Source organism: Syngnathus floridae, chromosome 5, assembly GCF_059516105.1.
Source record: "Syngnathus floridae isolate MCC-2025c chromosome 5, RoL_Sflo_1.0, whole genome shotgun sequence".
Taxonomy (NCBI): Eukaryota; Metazoa; Chordata; class Actinopteri; order Syngnathiformes; family Syngnathidae; genus Syngnathus; species Syngnathus floridae.
Genome location: NC_142417.1, coordinates 10,107,258 through 10,129,161, shown reverse-complemented (window position 1 = coordinate 10,129,161; position 21,904 = coordinate 10,107,258). Strand labels below are relative to the sequence as shown.

Here is a 21,904-nt window from a genome sequence, read left to right as displayed (position 1 = left end):
TCTATCTGAGCAAGTGCTCTCCACCATGAATTAAGACCAGAAAAGGACACCCGCTTGTCCCATTGAGTAAAATATTGAGACAAATTGAGTGCTAAATCACAGCTGAGTAGAGGCTTGTCGTGACAGCGCTTGAAACCCCGCAGACTGTCCGTTGTCGTGACGTCGCTTTAGCGGCAGCCCCTGAGCTTCTTTTGTCATCACTGGAGGCTCAAGGGGGAAAAGACCAAGCCATCCGTTTGTCATACTTAACTTGTCTGTCTCCATTTTAAAACACTGAAGATGGAGCTTGCAGGGGATTATGTGCATGAGTATTAGAACGACATTGGGAACAATGCCATATTCATTATGTTGACCCCCCCATCGCTTTCCTGCTGAGTATACTTGTTTCTTGTATTGTTAATAAGATTTTGCTATACACAAAGCTGTTTTCAGCTGTAAAATGAACATGAAATGTGATTTTTCTAAGGGGGCTCTGCAGCCGTGGCGGCTTGGCTTTAGATATCGAGGCAGTTCTCCAGTGGCCCTGTGACAAAAAAAAAGCTTCTTCTCGTCAACACAGCGCCTCTTCTTCCTAGAAAAGGCAGACACTTGGACCCAGATCCCCTTAAAAACAAAGTCCCTGTCTTTTGGCTCTCATTTTCTGTCCCTCAGCAGAAAGTTATGCCATGCATCTTCTCTTCCCCTCCAAAAATCCAAATATACACACACACAGAAAACCATCCGAGCCAACCTTGCTTTCTTCACCTGTCTATGGTAAGCTATGACATCTCGCCCACTCAACTTCTTCCCCTTAAACATGCCCATGTGACTGACTTCACTGTTGTACTCAAGCATTTCTGAGCAATATGTTATACACGATCAAGGAATATGAAAAACTAGATAGATGGTTCCGGTTTCCTCCCACATTCCAAAAACATGCATGGCTGATTGACCACTCCAAATTGTCCAAAAGTGTGATTGTGAGTGTGAATGGTTGTCTATGTGTGCCCTGTGATTGGCTGGCGACCAGTTCAGGGTGCACCCTGCCTACCGCCACGCTGGGCAGAAACAGTTTGGATGATGAATTGATGGATACTTTATGCTTCATTACAATTTACCCAGTATTTAATTAACCCCCCAAAAAAGAAAAAAAAAACAGTTCAACCTCTTTCTTTCAACAAATAATTATTTCATTAATAATGAAACACTGCAGAATTCCTCCTCTCACAACAGAAAGCTATTCCAAGATTACATAGTTTTTAAACTCATCACCAGGCAAGGGCGCATGTGCTCATGCAAGCTCTAAAAATAACCACTGGGTGGCACTGTGTTTGTTTGGTAAAATCTCTTCTAGTTTCCCTCTAAACGCAGAAGTGTCTGAAATCTCACTGTCCACAAAGGTGGAAATAAATAACCTTATTATGGTGTTTTCATTTCACAAAACACAATACACATGTTGGTAAATAAAATCATTCTTTTGTATAGAAGTTGTTCCATAGCCTTCAGTAAACGTGTGGATATTTTAAAATGGTTGCACAAAACAGATTCATTTTGTAAATCGTTTCTAGAACATTTTTTAAAAAATAGTCTCGTCATCAGATCAAACAGTCCTTCTGAAAATAATATAATCTACTAAAATTCAACATAAAACTATTGTACATGTCCCCCCCACCATATTTTTTTTTCCTGAATACATTATCAAAAGGCACAAGAGAACGACTATGAAGACAACTAATTTTGCTAAACCATTGCTTAAAAAAAACTGGCAAGGAAATTTCTACATTTCAGAATACTGTAGTTACAAATTATTCTCTCCTTTTTATCAATCAAAAATGCATCAAACATGTCTCGTGGTTATCTCATTTGAGGTATGCAACTAATTGTCATAAGTAATTTAAAAAGTATTCATCATTTTACATTCAAATTAAAATACAATACACAGAGAGAAGCACAACATATTTGAGGGATGATTTGTTCTCCTTCGGGTCAATGGCAGGTGCGATTCTGATTGGTCTCGTGGGAAAGGACCATATTTTATAATGACGTCTGGTTTACACTTAGCTTTTTTTTTGTGGTACGCTATCAAAATCATGTTACTTAATCACAATAGAATCATAATGCGACCAGGATCAATCAATCAGAGCTGATTTTGTTGCGTTTTTTTAAAATATATATTTTTTTCAAGTTTTCCCCCTGCCCGTGAGTATAAAGACTTTTGTTTTATGGTCTTTTTAAAGACAGTTGTCATGAGTAAGTATAAAAAGATACACACAAGTGTAATGTTTCTACTAAAGAGTCCCGTATTTTTCCAAAAGATTGAAGAAATAGAAGATAATTTTGATTTATGCATAAGCCATTTTCTCCTCAAATTGTACCACTGCATTTCACTCAGACCCCTCTTTTGAATGTCCTATATATTTTATGGTGTCACATTAAAAGATAAATCAAATTGTGGCAATAAATAGCAATTTGATATGCTCAGACAAAGACAATTTGTGAAAGTCATTGCGAATACTGATTTACACATAGGTTTACAAACGTCATCTGCTGTGGAAGACCACCTTAAAAGCGTTTGTACCGCCCCCAAGCCGTCTTCAGGTCTTCTGATTGGCTGGGGTGTCATGCATGCAAGTGCTGCTGGAAATGCAAAACTTGTTGCTGGCTCTTGCGGACGCGTTGATCCCGCACACAGCCAAAAGCGGCTAAGCCGAGTGTGTGTGTTCCAGTCAATGTGCTTCCAGCGCGCGCGCACTTCATCAGTATCGGAGGGTCGCGCATGTTTTGAAGAGGAGCAAGGAGCCAAAAGGTGCACCATCGCTTTATCGCAGAGCGAACCTCCACCGGAGGAGTCGAGGATGCTGTCACACCGCACCGTGCTTGTGGAGTGCGGGTAGTGCACGTCTCGCAGCCCCGGGACCAGAACCGGAACCGGGAACACGTCGCTCCGGTGCTTTGGCAGGAGTTAGTGCACTTTACAGCAAGCCGGACGACTTTCTTTGCGCCTGCACTACAATTAGTGACATTCTAATGGACAATATATATTTTTTATTTTTTTAAATTGAAGCTACAAAGACAGTTTTAACAATACGGCCGAAATGGGACTTTTTTAACTATGCCATTATGGGACTTTATACAAAAGGAGCTGTGGGTACTTTAACACCTGATTGGATTAAGGAATAATAGGGCAGAAATTTTAATTTCTCAAATTTACTCATTATTATTTTGTGTGTGCGCTTCTCTCAATTTGGTACAGACATGTCTTTGTGCCATCACTACGCCGTACAAATACGCGCACGAAACTTTGGTGTATCATTAGCGAGCCGGGCGGCGAGGTAAATACAATTATTATAAATGCATTTTTAAAGAAGTAAAAATAGAACTTTTTTGATTAGTTCAGGCTTTTAAAGCTCACTGAATTGTAGTTTGCATTGCTGTTGGGAACAGACTGCTTAACAGTCTGCCCAATAAATTGCAATCTCACGATCATGTGGGATTAATGTTAGAGTATTATGTTTGGGCTGGAAAAGTTTGGTTCTCAGAATAATAACAGAAACCCCGGCCAGTCAGAGAGACAGAAAAACCAACCGAGACTGAACATGGGCTCCCATTATAAAAGCACCAGTTTTCACACTGGAGGTCCACCTGGAGCTGTGGAGCCCAGCATGGGCCCCATGAGTGACCCGCAGATGCTGGGACTTAACATGAACATGAACGGAGAACAGTATGGAGGTTTTCACTCCCGGAGTCACTCCGACATGCATGCGAGCGGTGGACTTCAGCAGCAGCAAGGACCCATGCATGGATTTTTTAACAACCAGCAACCTCATCAAGGACATCCTCACGGCCATCAACCTCACCCCCACCAACATCACCCTCACTTCAGTGGGAATTTTGGAGGCCCGGAGCCAGGGTCATCGTGCCTGCATGGTGCCAGGCTAATGGGCTACAATAACAATGCCATGGGACCGCAGCAGGGCTTTGGAGAGGGATTTGATCCTCTTGCTGAGGGACAGGCAGGGGATGGCTTCCCACAGCAGCAACAGCAGCAGCAGCGGCCTGGTAACATGCCTGATTTCCAACATCACGGTCCTCCCAGTGGCAGCCATGCTGTTCCTGCTCCCTGCCTTCCCCTAGACCAGTCACCTAACAGGGCAGCCTCTTTCCACGGTCTGCCTTCATCCTCCTCATCCTCTTCCGATTCTCACAGCCTTGAGAACAGACGGATGCCCAACCAGGGAGCTGTGGAGGGATTAGATTATAACTTTCCCAGTGATCCCCCGTCTGGACATTTTGACGTACCTGTATTTTCACCGACTGAGTCAGAGTCGCAGTTGCCCCATTTCGGCCCCGGAAGGCCAGTACCCGGTGGGAATTTTCCAGGAAACCCTGGCATCCCTCGGGCGCCGGGCATGCAGGGGATCTCCAAGGGACATCAACCTCCACCTCCCCAGCAGCCTCAACATGGAATCTTTTTTGAGCGATTTGGAAATGGCCGGAAGGTGCCCGTGGGAATGGACCCGGGGGTCAATGCGAGACATCCTCTCATGCAACAGCAACAACAGGCTGGCTTGATAGCTAGACAGAACTCCTGTCCCCCTGGCCTCCCCCGACCCCCTCAGGCCGAGTCTGGCACCGGTAACCCGAACATTCTGGACGGAGGGGTCATGATGAGTGGCCAACACAATCAGTTTGAATATCCCATTCACAGACTGGAAAATAGAGGTCTGCATCCCTATGGGGACCCCATGTTTAATATGCAACAGCAAGCTCCCCTTCCCTCCCAACAGCCCCCAAATCAGAGACTACAACACTTTGACGCTCCTTATATCAACATGGCAAAAAGACCTAGATTTGACTTTCCAAACGCGCATGGGGGTGAAGGATGGTGCGGTGGCATGGAAAATCACCTCTCTCCCTCTTCCTACCCAGGGCTGCCAGGTGAGTTCACCCCACCTGTGAATGAAGGCTTCCCACCGGGTCCGCTGCAACACACGGGGCCTGAGCAGCAGTCTTTACAGCAGCGACAGAATGCAGCCATGATGATCAAACAGATGGCTTCCCGCAACCAGCAGCAGAGAATGAGGCAGCCCAGTCTGCAGCAACTCGGTCACCACGGTGACGTGCCACCTGGCCCACTGGGTCATGGAGGCCCGGTGGGGGGCATGCCTCAGCCCAACTTTGACAGGGAAAATGGAGGTCGAATGGCCACTGTTGATGGGCAAAATCCGCACGTAAACCAAGAGAACTCCTGGTTTCAGGGGTCCCACCCTCCTGGAGAGATGATGTCACGGCGTATGGGAGGAGCAGGCAATGACTCAGGGCCCCATGACATGGGTCTCCAGCAGAATGGGCCTGGCATGATGTTTAGGCCAGGTATGGCCATGCAGGAACCCATGAGAATACCCGGAGATGGACATGTGCAGGCTCTCCATTCTCCGGGCTTGCACTCGCAGTTCAGCGGCAACATGGGCAACCTCTCCCAAATGCAGTCTCCGGGAGCAGGAGGAGGAACAGGACATCCGAATGCACCACCAGCAGAGAGGCGACCACCTGAATTCCCTGCACCTCCAATGGGAGCGCAACCACCGTTCCCTTATGGAGGGGCAAATCGTCAGGGGCCAGCTCACAACGTCCCCCAGGGGGTGAACACCTCACCGGGGAGCTACCCTCCTCAGTCTGAGTTCCCCTCAGGCCAGCGGTCGTCTGTTAGCAAGCTTGGTGCTCTGTCCCTTGGGAATTTCAACAAAACCAGCGCTAAAGACAGTGTCTTTGGCCAGAGCTGCCTGGCGGCCCTTTCGACGGCATGCCAGAACATGATCGCAAGCCTAGGGGCTCCCAACCTCAACGTAACATTCAACAAGAAAAACCAAAATGAGGGCAAGCGAAAACTGAGTCAGACAGAGCAGGACATTAATAGCAGCACATCTAACGGGACTGGCAGTGCTGCGCCTGAATATTTTCAGAGCGGCACTTCTCAGAACAACCAGCTGCCTGGCACTGGGAATAGCAACTCTAAGCCTGCAAGTCAAAACCAGACGGTGCAGGGGGAAGCCAGTGCCCTCTCCCCAAATTACAACATGGACGCTACCCCGTGCAGTGAGGGGAAGGCGACAACAGGGAGTGGGAGAGGGAGAGGGAGGAGAAAAAGAGACAGTGGACATGTGAGCCCTGGAATTTTTTTTTCCTCTGAAAATGGAAACCCTGTTGTGAGTCCAGGCCAGCAAACCCCTGCAGCTGGTGTTGGGGAGAGGGGTGGGGGCACGCCTCATGAGAAACACCTGCATTCACCCTCTTGGGGGAAAGGAGGTGACCTAATGTTGGGGGACCAGGCCGACCTGATGTCTTCTCTGGACAGTGGCATTCAAAGTGTCGCCAAGTCTGACAGCAGCTCGCCCCGTGTGGACTTTCCTGATGATGTCAGCGCCCACTTTGGCAATGAGGAAGAGGTGTCCTCTAGCTCAGATGCGGCAGGCTCCTCGGTCAATAAGTCCCATCGCAGCCCGATGATCGGGGGCTCGCCTAAAATGCAAATAAATGGACAGAAGACCTTAGGCATAGGCATCACCAATCATACTACCTCGACAGCGGACAGCTATGGACTGAGTGCTGGTGGAGCCACGGGCGGAAGTGGGGTGAGCCATCCCGGTACGCCAGGGGTGGAGCAGGTACGCACCCCATCCAGCACCTCTGGCCAGGATGAAATCCACCCTCTGGAGATCCTGCAGGCCCAGATCCAGCTGCAAAGGCAGCAGTTCAGCATCTCGGAAGACCAGCCCCTGGCCATGAAAAACGGCAAAAAGAACGGCGATTGTCCCTCTCACAACGGAGACAACGAGCTGGCAAGCTGCAGCCCCGATGCTGGGAAGGGTTCAATGGGCACTATTGACCTTGACACACTAATGGCAGAGCAGCACGCCACCTGGTACGTGCCCAGTGACAAGGCCATGATGGACGGGTCCGAAGATGACAAGTCCATGGGACTCTGGGAAAAAAACAAGAGCCAAAACAACAACAAAGAAGGTAAGACATTTTTTTTCAATTCAACTATTTTTGTCTTGCATCCCGCATTTAATGAGTAAACGCCATTGAATAATTTCAATGATCTGAACTGCAGCACATGATGCAAAATATGTGCATTGTGGTGACTGAGCACAAGACACCATTTGGTTAGTTTTAAAAACCCGATGTAGATTTTAAATCTTTTAGCAGTCTCAAAATCTCACTCCCGATGAGAGAAAAAATAATCAATTTATGTGTCAATTGCCAAAATATATAACAACACGTGAGAGCAATCTAAAAAGCCTTTTGACAACACAAAGACTTTTACCTTTCTCCCCCTACGGTGTATTTTTTTTATAGACTGCATCATTGCAGTGACACTTGAAAAGAACACCTCAAGAAAAGTAAACATTTCCCGTGGTTCTTTATCTCAGTTTTCAGGGTGAACAACTGCATTGAGAAGATTAATAGCTTTTAGAGGATGTGCGTCTCCGCAGTGGGGTTTCCCTTGCCTTGTTTCGTGTTTGTTTATGTTATTACAATGGGATAATACAGAGCTGCTAAAATGAAATTGGCTTTAAATTGGATAGACAGAATTTCCAGAATTAATAGTCTAATTAGTTTAAATGTTCAGCTGTTTATGTACCCCGCAGATATCATCTAATTTTAATTTTATTTAGGTTTTTGTAATTTTAATATCAAACATTGCGGTGCTGTTTAGTACCAGTTGCAAAAAAATATATTACCATAATAACCTACAAATATTATATTGTTTTTATTCTGCTGCAAATTGTCGTTTTGCTTTCCTTCTTATTCTGTAAAACGAGTATTGGAAATACAGCCATGCAAAGCTTTGTTTCACAATATACAATTTCAGTACTCACTTAAATTTAGTCAAAAAGGAAAGAAATATTAATTTTTGCAATAAATTATTTCAGGTTATAATGGTAAAGTTTAATGCGGTTTTATACATACTTAAGCTACAACCAGTTATATTACCCTGCTTTATCCTATACCCCAATAACAAAATATATATTTTTTATAATAAACATACTGTTCATATTATATACTATTAATAAAAATTGTTTATACTGTATAAAAGCGTTTTTACAATAATTCCCAGAATGAAATTATTTCTTCATGTTTGTCGTAGACATTTGCTAGAATTATTTCCATTGAAGTCCCTCATATAATTGTTTTAAAGTTATATGATATGATTTATAAAATGTGATTTTTGGTAAGTGTTTCCCCCTCCCTTTAAAAGCAAACGATTTACATGTCATTGTCATATGACAACATTAAAAATGCTATTGACCGCCATTAACTGTAACCATTGACAGGCTTTTGGATGCTATTTTTTTGTAATAATAATGGGAATGTATAGTCATATAATTGTATTAGCTACTATCTAGCGTGTCTCCAGCGCCTCTTTGTTCTGTTCACTGCAGGCGTAGAGAGAGGTGGGGGCGCACAGCGAGCTGTGTCTGGATTCGGGGGGTATATAGTACATTGTTTATGTGAGACTGGATGTCGGCTGGTAACACTAACGCAATAACTTGTAACCAGAGGCCTAATATCGCTTCAAGTCAACAGGAAAATTATATTTGCCCTTGATTATCATACACGGCTCTTCTGTTATTTGTTTTTGCTTGGAACTAGTTGTCTAGCACTCAACTTAATGAACAGCGACTCTAGCCTTTTAATTCCCCTGATTTATTGATGTGGTCTTAAGAGGTGCGCAAGCCTTGCTAATTTATGTAAACCTCCGTGAAAATAACAGTGCCAGAAGAGTGTGATGCAAGGCATATATTATAGTATACATAATATTCTTTTGTTTTTTTTTGATATACTGATGGATTTGCCTTTGACAGAGAGACCCAGCGCTATTTGTCAGGCTGGCTTCCTCACCCTGTTGCATGCGCACACAAATCAGGAGAAGAAGAATAGCCTTTCTCCTCTCCTCCTCTCTCCTCTTTTCTTCCTCCCTGCACGGACAAGAGGCATGCAGCTCGGGAGCGATCGATAGCTAGTTAGCACAAATCACGGCTCCTGACAGTTTTTCATTTGAGTGCTTCAGACAGCAAAGATGAAAAAAAAAATGCTGGCGGTACATTTGGGAGGGAATGGGCGATTTGAAGATTGAATCTGATGCTTGGGCTTACATTGAAAGGAGCAATATAACATAATCATTTAAGATAAGTCTGCGCGTGTCGCAGTTCCTTAAGAGGTTACCGTCCCACAGGCTTTTGTCACTACAAAAACTATCCACCTCAACCAGTTGGTCGGGTTTTAAGTTTCTCCTGTACTGAGCGAACAAGTCGACCATTAACTGAATCTGGCTTTGTCAAAAACGAATTATGCTCATTAGTGTCTATAAAATATAGTTTTTTATTTCTTTACTATAATTTTTTTTTTTTTTACTTGAGTAAAATATACTTAATTCCCCCCAGCAGTTTGAACTTATTTTTCTTAGTTTCCTTCATTGTAATATAATACTAAATGATAATTTGTGGAATTAAACAAGCAAATTATGTTCACATTAAATTAAGTTTAGGAGTACTTTAACAGCTCTAATTCTAATTTCTGAGTTTTTTTACTTCTTTAAAACAGCACTCTCAAGTAGTTGTTTACAGCTATGAAGAAGAGCAATACATCTAATAAACTATTTGTTATGCCTACATTACTTTTAAAAAAAAAACCAGAAGTTTAAAGTGTTGTTTTCCCTGGTGCATCACGACTGACACTGCCCGTGTTTAAGAGTAATGTGTGCTGCATTCGTGATCCACTCTGCAGGTCTTTTTTATTTTGCCTCCTCTTTTTTTTTGACCGCTTGCGTAGTACGTTGCTGTTGAGCTTACTTTCATAATTTAGAATTAAATGTAAATCCCCAAAACGTCTTCCTCGCATGATGTCAGTTCTGTCTACGTACAGTATGTTAGCACTTGAGTAATGTGTGCAGTTTTGATAACAAGCAACCAGAAGTGGGATGGAGGAAGTGAACGAGCTATTTTTGTTTTTCCTTCTCGCTTGTTTCACTTTTCACGTTTTTTTTCCTCTTCAACACATTTTAAAATACTTCACAGCTGACCTTATTGAACAGTTCTGCTCTTCACTCAGGGTAGTAAGTTTTTTAAAGCGCTCAGATTATGATCAAATCTCTGTCAAGCTGACTTTGACAGATTTGACAAAGAAAGATCTTGCATGTTAGAATACCACTAGAATCTGCTTTAATCCACACACACAAAAAGTTGTATTGATATTTCACCAACAATCCTATGAGACTATCTGCTTTTGACATTTCAGTACAACATCACCTCAACAAACTGGGCCAGTAATTTGTATTTCCTGTTTTGAAACAGGAAAAAAAAAAATAATAACGTGATTGGCACTTGCTTGCATGTGGGGGGAAAACAGCTCGGGGCAGTGCTATGTGCTTTACCTGTCATTACACAGTCTTTCATATTGACTTTTTCAACAACACATGCTGCAAAGCTTCACGCACACTTCTCTCTCCTGGAGTAGCGATAATCATTATGATAATCATAGCAATTAGCTTTGCTGGTATTGTTTCCAAAAGACATAATTCATCTGCAGACAACTCCTGCAATTTGACCCGGTTATTGACAAGGTCATTAGGAGCAGAATTGCTTGTGTTTTTTTGCCGCGAATTTCAGCACTAAGTACATTTAAGCAACTGTGGCCCTGTTGTGAAGAAAAAGGCAAACAATTGTTAGTTTGATGAGTTTAGTTGGACTTGTGTCGTGAGACTCGACTATTAGATGAGAGGTATGCAAGATCTTTTTTTTTTTTTTTTTTTTTTTGAGTTTGCACGCGAGTATTGTGCGTTGGGCTCGTGTGCGTGCCTGTGTGTGCGTATACGGGTTTGCAGATAGTGCAACTTGATCGTGTAGATGTGTCAGCTGCAGACATAAAGTTTGATTTATTTAGACTGTGTCAGACTTACAACTCCACCCCATCGACCCAGCAGCTCTCTTCTTCTTTAACCTGGTGGAATGTGTTAACATTATTCTAATACATTTTACTACATCGCCCCACCCAAAAAAGGAGTTTCCTGATTTATATATAGTGCATGATTTGGAAAAATGCATATGCCACCTATGAAGTGTTTTGAACAGTGTTTCACTTTATATACTATGCACCTGTTTTTTTCTATTCCACTGAGCCCGTCACACTTGAAGACAGCCCATTAAAAGTTGAAGCGAGGCGTCAGGGTATTTGCTTGTTGGGTTAAAAAAAAAAAAAAAAAAAAAAGCAGCAGCTTATCCAGCATGTTTTTTTTTTTCCAGAGGAAAGGTGTTTTGGATGAGCAAAATAAGTTTCAGAGTGTGATAAATGTTGAGATCAGTGAGTGGGATGAGTTGCAAAAATTAAAAAGTTAAATATCAGTGATTGCCAATGTACGTGACACCTATCCAAATGCGACTCGTTGACTGCTCGCCAGACAACTCTGGCAGTAAAAAAAAAAAAACGGAAAAAGAAGCAATTTAGTACAAAACCACAGATAGGTGTTGGGTTTATATGTCTGCTTGTAAAAAGGTGTGTCTGTGTTGTCATCTCTCTTGAGGTGTCAGTGTTGTCACACTGACAGTAGTTATGTCATTTGCCATACAGCTTGTTGTCAGGCATCTTTAATTTGTATTGAGGAATTGACAAAATGACTTATGACACCTGAGCTTTTGCTCCTCGGAGACAAAAGTGAAAGCTGATTGAGAGAAAGAGAAACGAGAGATAGCGGCGGAGATAAAAAGCATCTCGCTCTTTCTAGGGAAAGTGAAGTGTTATTTTACATTCGTGATGATAGAAAATAAAACATGCGTTGCATTCTTGCATCATATGTTAGATTTCTGCGTCACTTTTTAAATATTTGGGCCTGTTGCTATCTTTAGATAGTAGGGTTTTATTATCTGGGGGGGGGGGTGTGAAAACTTTTGAAAAAAATGCTTTTCCGCAATGTGCTGAGACAAAATAGAGACAGAGAAGTAGATCAATATGTCACCGGCTTGGATGACACACTGGACAGGTCATAGACATGCTTGTGAGTTATGAAGGGCCCACTAAATCACTTCCCATGTTCTGCTTTGTGTCTGCTTTCCTAAGCGCTTCTTGTGTCCGAAGAGGTGAGTGTGTGTATTTGTGCGTGTGTGAGTTTGTGTGTCGATGATGAGAGAAGGTTACAAACGCTGAGGGCAAAGCCTGCCTGGACAGGCTTCTCTCTTTCTTTCTTTCTTTTTTTCCCGCTCGCTTAAAGTTGCAGGCCGGAGAACAGAAAGGAAATTCAAACCAAAATAACCTCTCTGCCCTTGTTGGAGCAATGTGCTGCCCACCCCCTTCTCTTCTCGTCTTTGCGGAGATCCTCCCTCTTCTGAGGCAAAGGTCATAGTTTGGGAGTCGGGTTGAGTTTTGGGGGTTGAAAAGGAGTCTCACAAGGCTTGAGGTACCTTTTGAGATGTTCATTTTGTACTCTTACTTTGGGATAGGTTTAACTGAATGTGAAAAGTAGGATTCTATGGTTCTGACATGACAGTGGCAAAAGCATTTTTTTTTCCACGATTTTTTTCTTCTATGGATAGTGACGGATTCTTTGTGCTGACAAAGACAGAATTCTCACACCAGGCCATCCATGGCTCTAGTTGTTATGCTAAAGGAATCTGACCTGATGTCACACAGTGTCATAGGAGCGGAGGCCTTTGGGTGTTTTTGTCAGCGAGCGGAGCGGTCTGATTGGACCGCATGGCGTTCAGAGAAGATAGGGTCGCGCCCCCGGGAGCGTGAGGTCAAAGGTGAAGTGTCGTCATGGAAGTAGAGCTCAGGATAGAAAGGACAGAGCCATGCCGCTTGAGATTCTGGAGCCTGGGAAATCAAATTGACGGCCATGAGGAACTAGTACCCCCCCAAAAAAGCCTTGTAAAATGTTTAACTCTCTTGCGCACACTTTGTCTCCTCTTGCCATCTTTTTGTTATTTCAAAATGACAATCCATTGCATCTGTTTAGTTTATTGGTAGTCATAATACATATATTAACTTCAAAGACTGCTGCAAGTTATTTTTAAATGTAAGCAAACATTCAGCGCAAAAACAAGGGGAGAATTATTGTCTGCTCCGATTGTGTAGTGACATGGAAAGCTGCGTCAGGCCGTCGGATCCCAGACACACTCATGTCATGTACACACACCCTAATATGTGTGTGTGGGTGTGCGTGCGTGTGTGAGACAGAGAAGGAGAGAGACAGAGAGAGATCATCCTCACAAGGCACTAAATAACTGTCACACTTGAAGTGAAAGCGATAAAAATAAATCACGTTGAATTTGGTTATTGTTTAGCGCACTGCAATGGTAAACTTGTCTCCCTGGGATGAGTTTAAAGACAATTTAGGTGTGTTTCCCTCCTCAGGCTTAACATTCTCCTTTTCTCATTGCTCCTTGATGCTGAACTGTCGTTCCCCGCGGATTAATAGGCTATTCTTGATATTGCCGTGAAAATGAAATCTGTGTAGGTTAGTCGGTGAGCAGCCATAACAACTTAGATTTTATTGGAAGGTTAGATTTTCGTATGTGCAAAATGTCACAGTGATTTGGGAATTGGACTTGTGTAACGTAGAATTTCACACCAGCGTTTCCCGTTTTGAACAAGTACACTGCCATGGGTAATGCTTTCAGTTTAAGTGTGGCGTTTTGTTTTTCCTCTATGAAAAATCCCGCTACTTTTATCACCGTTTAAAAATGTCACATAATATTTGTGTGTGTGTGCTGTCCATTCATAAATCAATTTTCCATACATCTTACCCTGGTTCAGGCTCGCTGGGAATTGTATTTGTCTTGTTTTTTTAAGGTGAAATATGAATTTTAATGTGCGTGTGTGTATGCACGTGTGTATGTGGAACAGCAGCTAAAGGCTGACGTGGGTATGGCAGCAGCGGCAGCGGTTGGCGTGTTGTTGTGCGTTTGGCCGAACGTGTTGTCAGTTTGCTGTGTGTCAGCAGTGAGCCAGGGGAACGCTTGGCTGCCTATTCAGGCCGGTGCGGACCCCGCTGTGCCCAGCTAGCATGAGCTGCCGGCGGCTGCTGGAGGGCGCTGAGACGAGGGAGTGAGAGTGGGTGGAGGGAGGCAATATGCGTGGGGGCGAGGGGGGTGGGTTCTTTGGCATGCTGAGGTGTATAACCGGACCCTCTGGCAAATGTTAGGTCTCGTCAGTCGCACCTCTGACGCCGCTCTCAATCCGCATTTCTCCCTCACCGCGTCCACCCTCTTAACATCTTGCTACCTTGGGAGAGAGAATCTTTACAAAATCCTTGCAGAGTCAAATGAAACAACAGGAGGCTTGGCTGCCTGACCTTTTACCAAATCCTCCACTTTTCCATTCCAGTGGTCACAGTCCAGACAGGCTGGGGGGCAAGCCTGTGTGCCCGCCTCCCTCGGTCGTCCTTGCTGCATGGTCAGGCTACCATTCTGGAAGGATGTGGAGCATGACGATAGTAAACAAAAGCCCCTACCCACCAAGAGGTTCTCTTTACATTGGCTGAAGAATACCAAAATAAGTTGCTACTAAAGTAGTTATTGTTGTATTTTACTTAAAATGCATACACTACTGTTTTTAAAATCTTATCACCTCAGAATGAAAAGGAAAAAAAACAAAGACCAGAATAATCATCGTTTTCCTTTGTGTACGCTGTCCCTTTCCTCTTGGTGTTGAATTTATTAGTCACGCTGTGTCCCACTGCTGTGATACTACTTTTTTTACAGCCAGTATCATTATGACTGACTATCCCACAGTAGAAGTGAAGACAGATTAAGCTTTCGTCTTCCAAAGTGTGCGCGATGAGCTGAACTGCACTGTCGTGTTGGTGGGGTGCAGCTTGTGGGCTATCTCGGCCCGTGTGACGCATATTACTCTGCTTGTCAGGGCTGCCTGCGTTCTCACTGCTTCTAACACTCGACTTGTCCCCGAGTGTCGTCTTTTTGCACAACACTGATCTGTTTCAACCATCCACATGGTGCTGAAGCAGAGGTTAGCGTGTGTGTGTGCGTGCGTGCATACTTGTGCGTGTGTTTGTGCAAAGGAGATGGGAGAGTAATCAGACTGGATGTCTTCACACACTTCCTCTGTGCTTTTGGCTCAAAGGAAAAATCCAAAGCACGTAGTCCCTCCATTACCTCGGTCCAAGTTGCGATGTGTCCCTCCTCCCTCGGAGCTTTTCTTCCTCCCTGCCCCATAGTCAACAGCATATTGGCAGATGATATATCGTTTAGAAAGCACTTCCTGTCCTCGTCAATCTTCCCCTTGACTAAGTTTTTCATTACACGACTCCGAGTGATTTTTCTCCATATGTGCAGCGTGCACCGCAGGCGTCAGCATTAACTCTCTGGCACAGCAGATTTTTTAATATGATGTATAATCAACCTGTGTATGGATTTTCCGGTAAGCTTGACGCAGCCGTTTACTATGAGCCTCCACATGTCTGTGACATGAGGTCGATACGGCGGCACGGTCATTATACCAATAAATTGGGTCAAGCAGGGTTAAAGGCCAGGTTTGTCAGCGCCCTTTGACCCCAGGATCAGGGATAAGCGCAGATTTGCACGTCAGAGCAAATGTAGGTGTGTTCCATTTTGTGTGTCAGACGGGAGAAAGAGTGTTTACATTAACAAGGTGGCGGAACACGGTTAAATTAATATCGCAGTGCAGATTTCGAGTGGGATGTGTAAATGACACCGGTTTAATTAAAATTGTATTTAAATGGTTCGTCCGTCAGTTGCTAAATGTAGCTCATTTTGCACATTTGTAATTAACCTTTTCCTTTCTCTGCTCGTCTGCAGAATCTGAGCTGTCCCAGAGTAAAGCTGGAGTCGGGACCCCAGGGGCCAGTGGAGGAGGCGGCGGCGGGGGAGGGGGAGGAGGAGGAGGAGGAGGAGGAGGAGGAGGGAACCACCTTCAGTGCCTGTCTGTCCACTGCACAGATGAGCTGGGGGACAGTAAGGGCAGAGGAGGGCCCGTTTCTTCTTGGCGCTCTCTCCACTCTGATATTTCCAACCGATTTGGGACATTTGTGGCAGCACTGACTTGAATAAAAAGCTGTCCCACCACAAAGGAAGAGGACAAACTAAGATCAGAGACAAATGACAATGAATGATGAGGATCAAATGTGGAAAGTGCAGGCATCACTTGCCTGTTCAGGGAGAGAATGACTTTCACATACAAATGCAAAAACATACACGCACACATAAGCAGACATGCATACAAATATCATTTTATTGTCAAACATGCAGTCACTCACTTAGACACCGCTGGACATCACAGCGTGGGCTCGACTCATCGACGCCCCATCTGGAAAACCTCAATCCGACATGTATATTTTTTTCTTGGCCTTTTTTTTCTGTGGGGGAGGGGGGGGGGTTGTTTTGTTTTAAAGAAAACTATAAACTTGTCAATGATTATGACATAGCAAAAGCAGATATATTCAGTTGCCACTGGCTGTAATTGTGTAGCGGTGTTGACACGTGATGTAATTGGCAGGCTGAGGGTTTTTTTATGATGTTAGTAGATATGGCCTTTCTGCTCACTCACTTACGCGTAGAGCTCTAATGTAAATATATATGAACCCGTTGTAAGCAACTGTTGCCCAAAAACTTTCATCAGACGGTCCTATCTTGATTATTTTTGTCCAGAAGTGGAATTTATACAGAAGCATAACTGAAGATGGATGAATATGCATGAATGTATGTTTTTTTTTGAGGGGGGGATTTGTTGTGTTTTGCCTCCATGTCCAAGCAACTTTGTACCGCTATCATTGCTGCTGTTCATTTATGTTGTAAGAAACTTCTTCTCTCATATTCATGAGCTCAACCTTGTATACAATTCAGCCAATGGGAACTGAAATGGAGGCATTTGCATTGTTTTAATAAGGGAATTGAAAAAAATGGCTATTGGTATTGCACATGTATAATAAGATTTAAAAAAAAAAATGCTGTGTGTTGGGCAATCTTGTAATCTTTAAAGCTTCTGTTTGAATTTCTGAAACAATAGATGGAGGACTGTGACAGCAATTTATGAACTGATTTTTTTGTTTACTTTTTAAAAGATAAGTAAAGTGCAGTCGTCTGTTTTCCTGCATATTGTATATATCTGTATATGTTTTATTGAGTAACTAAATAACAATAAATATGACGTTAAAGGTGGAACTTTATCCATTTGTGTTTTTTTTTTCCTTCAGAAAAACAGCATGCAGTACAGTGGATAAAAATGTTACTTTCACGTATCCTATGTTTACCTTGAGCATCATGATCCAATGCAAAATGTCTGCAGTACATCCTAAATGACAGCTATGACAAGGAAGTTGTGAACTGAAGCACACCAAGTGACAGCATGCAGGTTCTGCTAAAATATAGAAATGAGAAGTGGCAAATAAGCGATGCTGTGCAATGTGTATCTTCTTAATGGATTAAGACTCTAAGATGATTAATTCTGTGCACACTCGTTCACAACGCTCATCTCATTTCATCCTCACATCTTTAATGACAGTCCTGCTCAGTTCATGCAACTTCTTATAATTTGAAATTTAAAAAAGGAAACCAAAAAAAGACAATTGCCATCAGAGAAATAGACTCCTAGATTCCATAATTAGCGACCAAAAATATTCAAATTGGTATTTTAAGTAGCTTCAGGAGAGCCGGGGGTCCTTTGTGGAGTTGACTTATTCTCCAGTAGGATAGTTTCAGGTTTGCTAATGAGCTGATCAGTTGAATCAGGTGTGTTGCAGCACAGAGACATGGAAAGGATGTTGCTCTCGGAGGAACAGGGTTCCCTACCTGTGCTGGAGGCTGTTTCTTAGTTTTATAATTTAATCGAAACATTTAAAAGTTACATTGGAGTCTGTAGTTCTTTTCCAGATATGCTTCATTTTTACAAACGGTACACGGAATGATGATCTGTCCCATTTCTGGTATGTCAAGTCAAGTCAAGTCAAGTCAAGTTTATTTGTATAGCCCTAAATCACAAACAGTCTCAAAGGGCTTCACATAGACAAACTAATTGACAATTACTCTCAAAGCATCCCCTGATCTTAAGCTCCCAAAAGGGCAAGGAAAAACTAAAAAAAAAACCTACCAGGGGAAAAATGAGAAACCTTGAGAAGGGACCACAGTATGGCAGCCAAGCACAGAAGGAGAGGTGAGAAATTGCATCTTTTGTCACTTTTTTTCTCTGTTTGATCATGTTTACAGCCTGCTTCTGTGTTCAGACTTAATGTGCAAATTCAAATGTTACATAAGAAACCCCTGTTAAACTGTAAACAATTCAGGATTCAATTCTAATCTGTTATGCACTACAACCTCTAACCCTAACCAAGATAGTTACAACATTACAGAATGATGCCGCTCAGTTCTATACATTGCTGCAATTTGCAGCCATGATGATAAAAATTAAAGTCAAACGCTAGAACAATCTTTTGTGTAGCAAATATTTCCTCTCTGTTGACTGCACATGTATCTAATGCTTTGGGTAATCTTTACATCCAATATTTAAATAGCTTTTTTTTTTTTTTCTAAAATGGAAGTACACAAACTTACTTCCCCCAGCTATCTTGACTATTTGCTATCTGCATGAATGCTTACTGCCAATCAATAACCCCCATGTAGCATCTCTAAGGTGGAGACGTCAACGCTACCTAGCAGCACTTATGATCAGCCTGCGTCGCTGCTGTCTCGCTTTCACAAACACGCAGAGTAACCGCAGTTCCCGCAGGCCTCTGTTATTTGGCTGCGTTTGACGCTGTAGCAGGCGCCTGCTGTGTAGAATTGCAAAAGCGTGTTGTTAATGGGATGCCCAGAGAGCCTCAGTGTTGGCAAACAGCAGCCGAAAAGAGAGTGTGAGGGTGTCACCTGGGAGGCAAAATGGGGGAAGAAAATGTTTTGATATCTGAATCAATGAAATAGTTTTTTAAAAATGTGACATGTTATGGTTTTGACTGTGCACATTTTTGTATGCAATTAGATGTTACATACTATGTGTTCCACCCAAATGGCAAAACAGATTTTTTTTTTTTGGTATAAAGATAAGATGGTGGGGAATTTTTTTTTCCGGTGCAGCCCATTAGTCAAACAAAGGAGCAGGAAGTGGAGCAGTGATAAAGGATCACAAAGTTGAGTTAGTGAAAATGGAGAGAAAATACAATTCAAATTATGGGTAGAGCAGAGGGAATGTGAGTTTTCAAGAGGAAGATGATATAAAATATAATGTACAGACAAATAGCATAACACAAGATTACAGTTGTTGAATATTGATCATGACTCGGGATGGCTGACATGGTGGAAAGTAGTTGCACCGCAAAGCGTCTTGCCATTTTTGACTTAGGGTTTTTCTGAAATTCCATGTTCGGTTGTGTTTTTGGCAGATAGATGTGTAATTTTGACTTAATTTCACAGTCCATGAACAAGATTTAAGATAATTCCTTCTTTTGGAATTTTATGCTGCAATTTATTATAGACAGGGGACAAATGCATTTTGACTGTTCATTAATTGAGTCATTGTTGGACTAGACCCTTTCATTTTTTCAGAATATTAGTTTTTAATTGTAGTATCATATTTTTTTGAATTTTCAACTTTGTGGAACAGTTGTAAAAATAAGAATAGTTTAGGGAAGGCCATTTCTGCTCCATTTCAACCCAGTCACACAGTTTTGGGATGAACAAAAGCCTTATTCTTGATCTAACATCAGTGACCTCCAATTTTATTCTTATTCTCTGAAATATTCATCTAGATGAATGTACAAAATCCCCCAGATACATGCTAACATTTTGTCAAAAGTCTTCCCACAATTGTGGAAGCTTCAAAAGTTTCTGACGAAAGAAATGACCAGACATGCTGCCGCTTTTGTCCATCCTGTATACTTTTTTGTTTGTTTAAAGTACATCTTGTCCAAACAAAAGGAGCTACATATGATTGAACAGTCAACTCTCTGTTGAAGCCAAGAGTGTCCTTCAAGTGACGCACTACCTGTCTGTCTGGTTTGACCAACCTCTTTCCTGGAAGGATGGGCATGTGCTCACAGGTTTCGACTACACGCTTGATGAAATCCAGGTTGTTTTGTTGTATGTGCAGCAGCTTGCACGTGAAACACCCAACCTCAGTTTGAGATGATGACAAACTTGTTTTGCTGTAGTCTACCTCAGATTCTCAACGGTGAAGTCTGCTGTGTCGTGGGAGAAATGGTGCCCTGTTTTTTGTGAACATGCCTGCTGATTAGCCTCAGACGTGCAGGACATAGTGACAAAGAGTCCTCGGGGTATTGGCTCCGGTCAAGATGTATGGTGCTGGACCTTTTCCTTCAATGGCAGCCATGCTGAGGGTGGAGGGTGGGAAGGCGAGGGTTGGTGGACACCGTGTGGTTGCTTGAGAACTTGTGTGTTTCCCAGCCAACGCACATCCAAAGAATAACAATTTCACTCGCCATGAAGACCATCCATGGAGCTGTGGGGGTCGTGTCCAGAAAGCTGGGCCAAACACTTTCCTCTCATGCAGCTTTCTGTGTACTCCTATAAATAAATCCCCTATTTGTATAGAGGCGATATGCATCTTTGGGAAAATACCACAATGTTGACATAGGAGCACCCTCCACACACTCCGGCCTCCCTCCCTCCCTCCCACCCACTTTCTCCCTTCGACACTTTCTAGCCGTTGTTGAACTTTTGAGATGAGAACAGCGAGCGAGGGGGAGCGCAAGAGGAGGACAGAGAAATGGAAGGAGATTGGGAGTAAAAGAAGTGTCTTTTAGAGGCCTCCACGGTCTTTAAGCCACTATGGTATCCACCAGAGCCCTCACATACACTCGGCATCTAAAGAGCTTTTGTCCTGTAAAGAGGGGCTTGGCTAAATTGGGGGTGCTTGTGGATTGGCGGGTGGGATCGGGCTTGGTGCAGTATATTTGTCTCCCACGTCTCCATCACTGGAATGGTGAACTTTTTTATGAACTAGACGGGGTGTCGTGTGGAGGGGCAAAAGGGGCTCAGGTTTTGCGGGGGGTTGGAAATTTTCCAAACATTGCCTTTTTGCTTTCAAAGAAAGCTCACTTGTGTAAATGTGCTCTTTGTCCCTTGGCTTATTGTTTGAATAGCATTGTGGACGTTTTGTGAGCAGCTCACAGGGGCTGGCGGGGCCACGGAGGAATGGAGGGGGCCTCTAGCTGAATGACTCGGAGTTAGGACACCAGGGTTTCGGAAAGGTATCATTAAGGATCTATAGCCTTAGATTCCTACTTGCACACAATTGCTTGCAAAACTGTTGGACAGAAACAGGAATACCAATTAACAAGTTTCCGAGTTCACATTTACAAAGGTGGTGGACACTGTTGGAGTGTACTTAATTAAGTTAATGAAGTTAAGGCCAATTGAGACCACAAGGGCTGGATCCCAGATGATTGTTCCATTGTTGGGCACTCTTGGCGGATAGAAACAATATGAAAACAGCCGGACTCCGGGGCTCTATAAAGGGATTTCCTGATAGAGCTGAATGTCTGGAGTGCTTCACTGAAGCCAATTCATGACTTCCATCTGTCCTCTCCTCTGGCAGGTGGAAAAGAAGCACAATGCATTTGCATGTTGGGCTTATTTACATTTAAACAGTGCATGGTGGACTCCTTTTTCTTGTAGTTTAAACACTAGATTTTTGCAAGGTCTATTCAAGACAGGCATGAGCGGTCGATAGTTTCAAGAGGAGGCTGGCGGTTTTCTTCAGATTGTTCTTTTTTTGTTCTTCTGCTCATTAATTTTGATTCTTCAGCTCAGTGCGGTAACGAAAAGCACATTTTACACAAGGGTTATACATTTGAAAAGTTAAAGTAAAAATAAATACCATTGTAGCAAATTTATCTCTAGTGTGTATTTGTCCCAATTTAAAACTGTTAACCCTGTATCTT

General features: G+C 43.1%; 1 protein-coding gene across 1 annotated transcript; it reads left to right on the top strand.

Moving 5' to 3' along the window:
- Nucleotides 1-2,623: 2,623 nt before the first annotated feature.
- mn1b (MN1 proto-oncogene, transcriptional regulator b) lies at nucleotides 2,624-17,179 on the top strand. The gene is made up of 2 exons (XM_088376772.1): nucleotides 2,624-6,999; nucleotides 15,813-17,179. Exons 1-2 carry the CDS (start codon nucleotides 3,489-3,491, stop codon nucleotides 16,058-16,060), a joined length of 3,759 nt encoding a protein of 1,252 aa, XP_088232898.1. The 5' UTR covers nucleotides 2,624-3,488; the 3' UTR covers nucleotides 16,061-17,179.
- The last annotated feature ends 4,725 nt before the right edge of the window (nucleotides 17,180-21,904 follow it).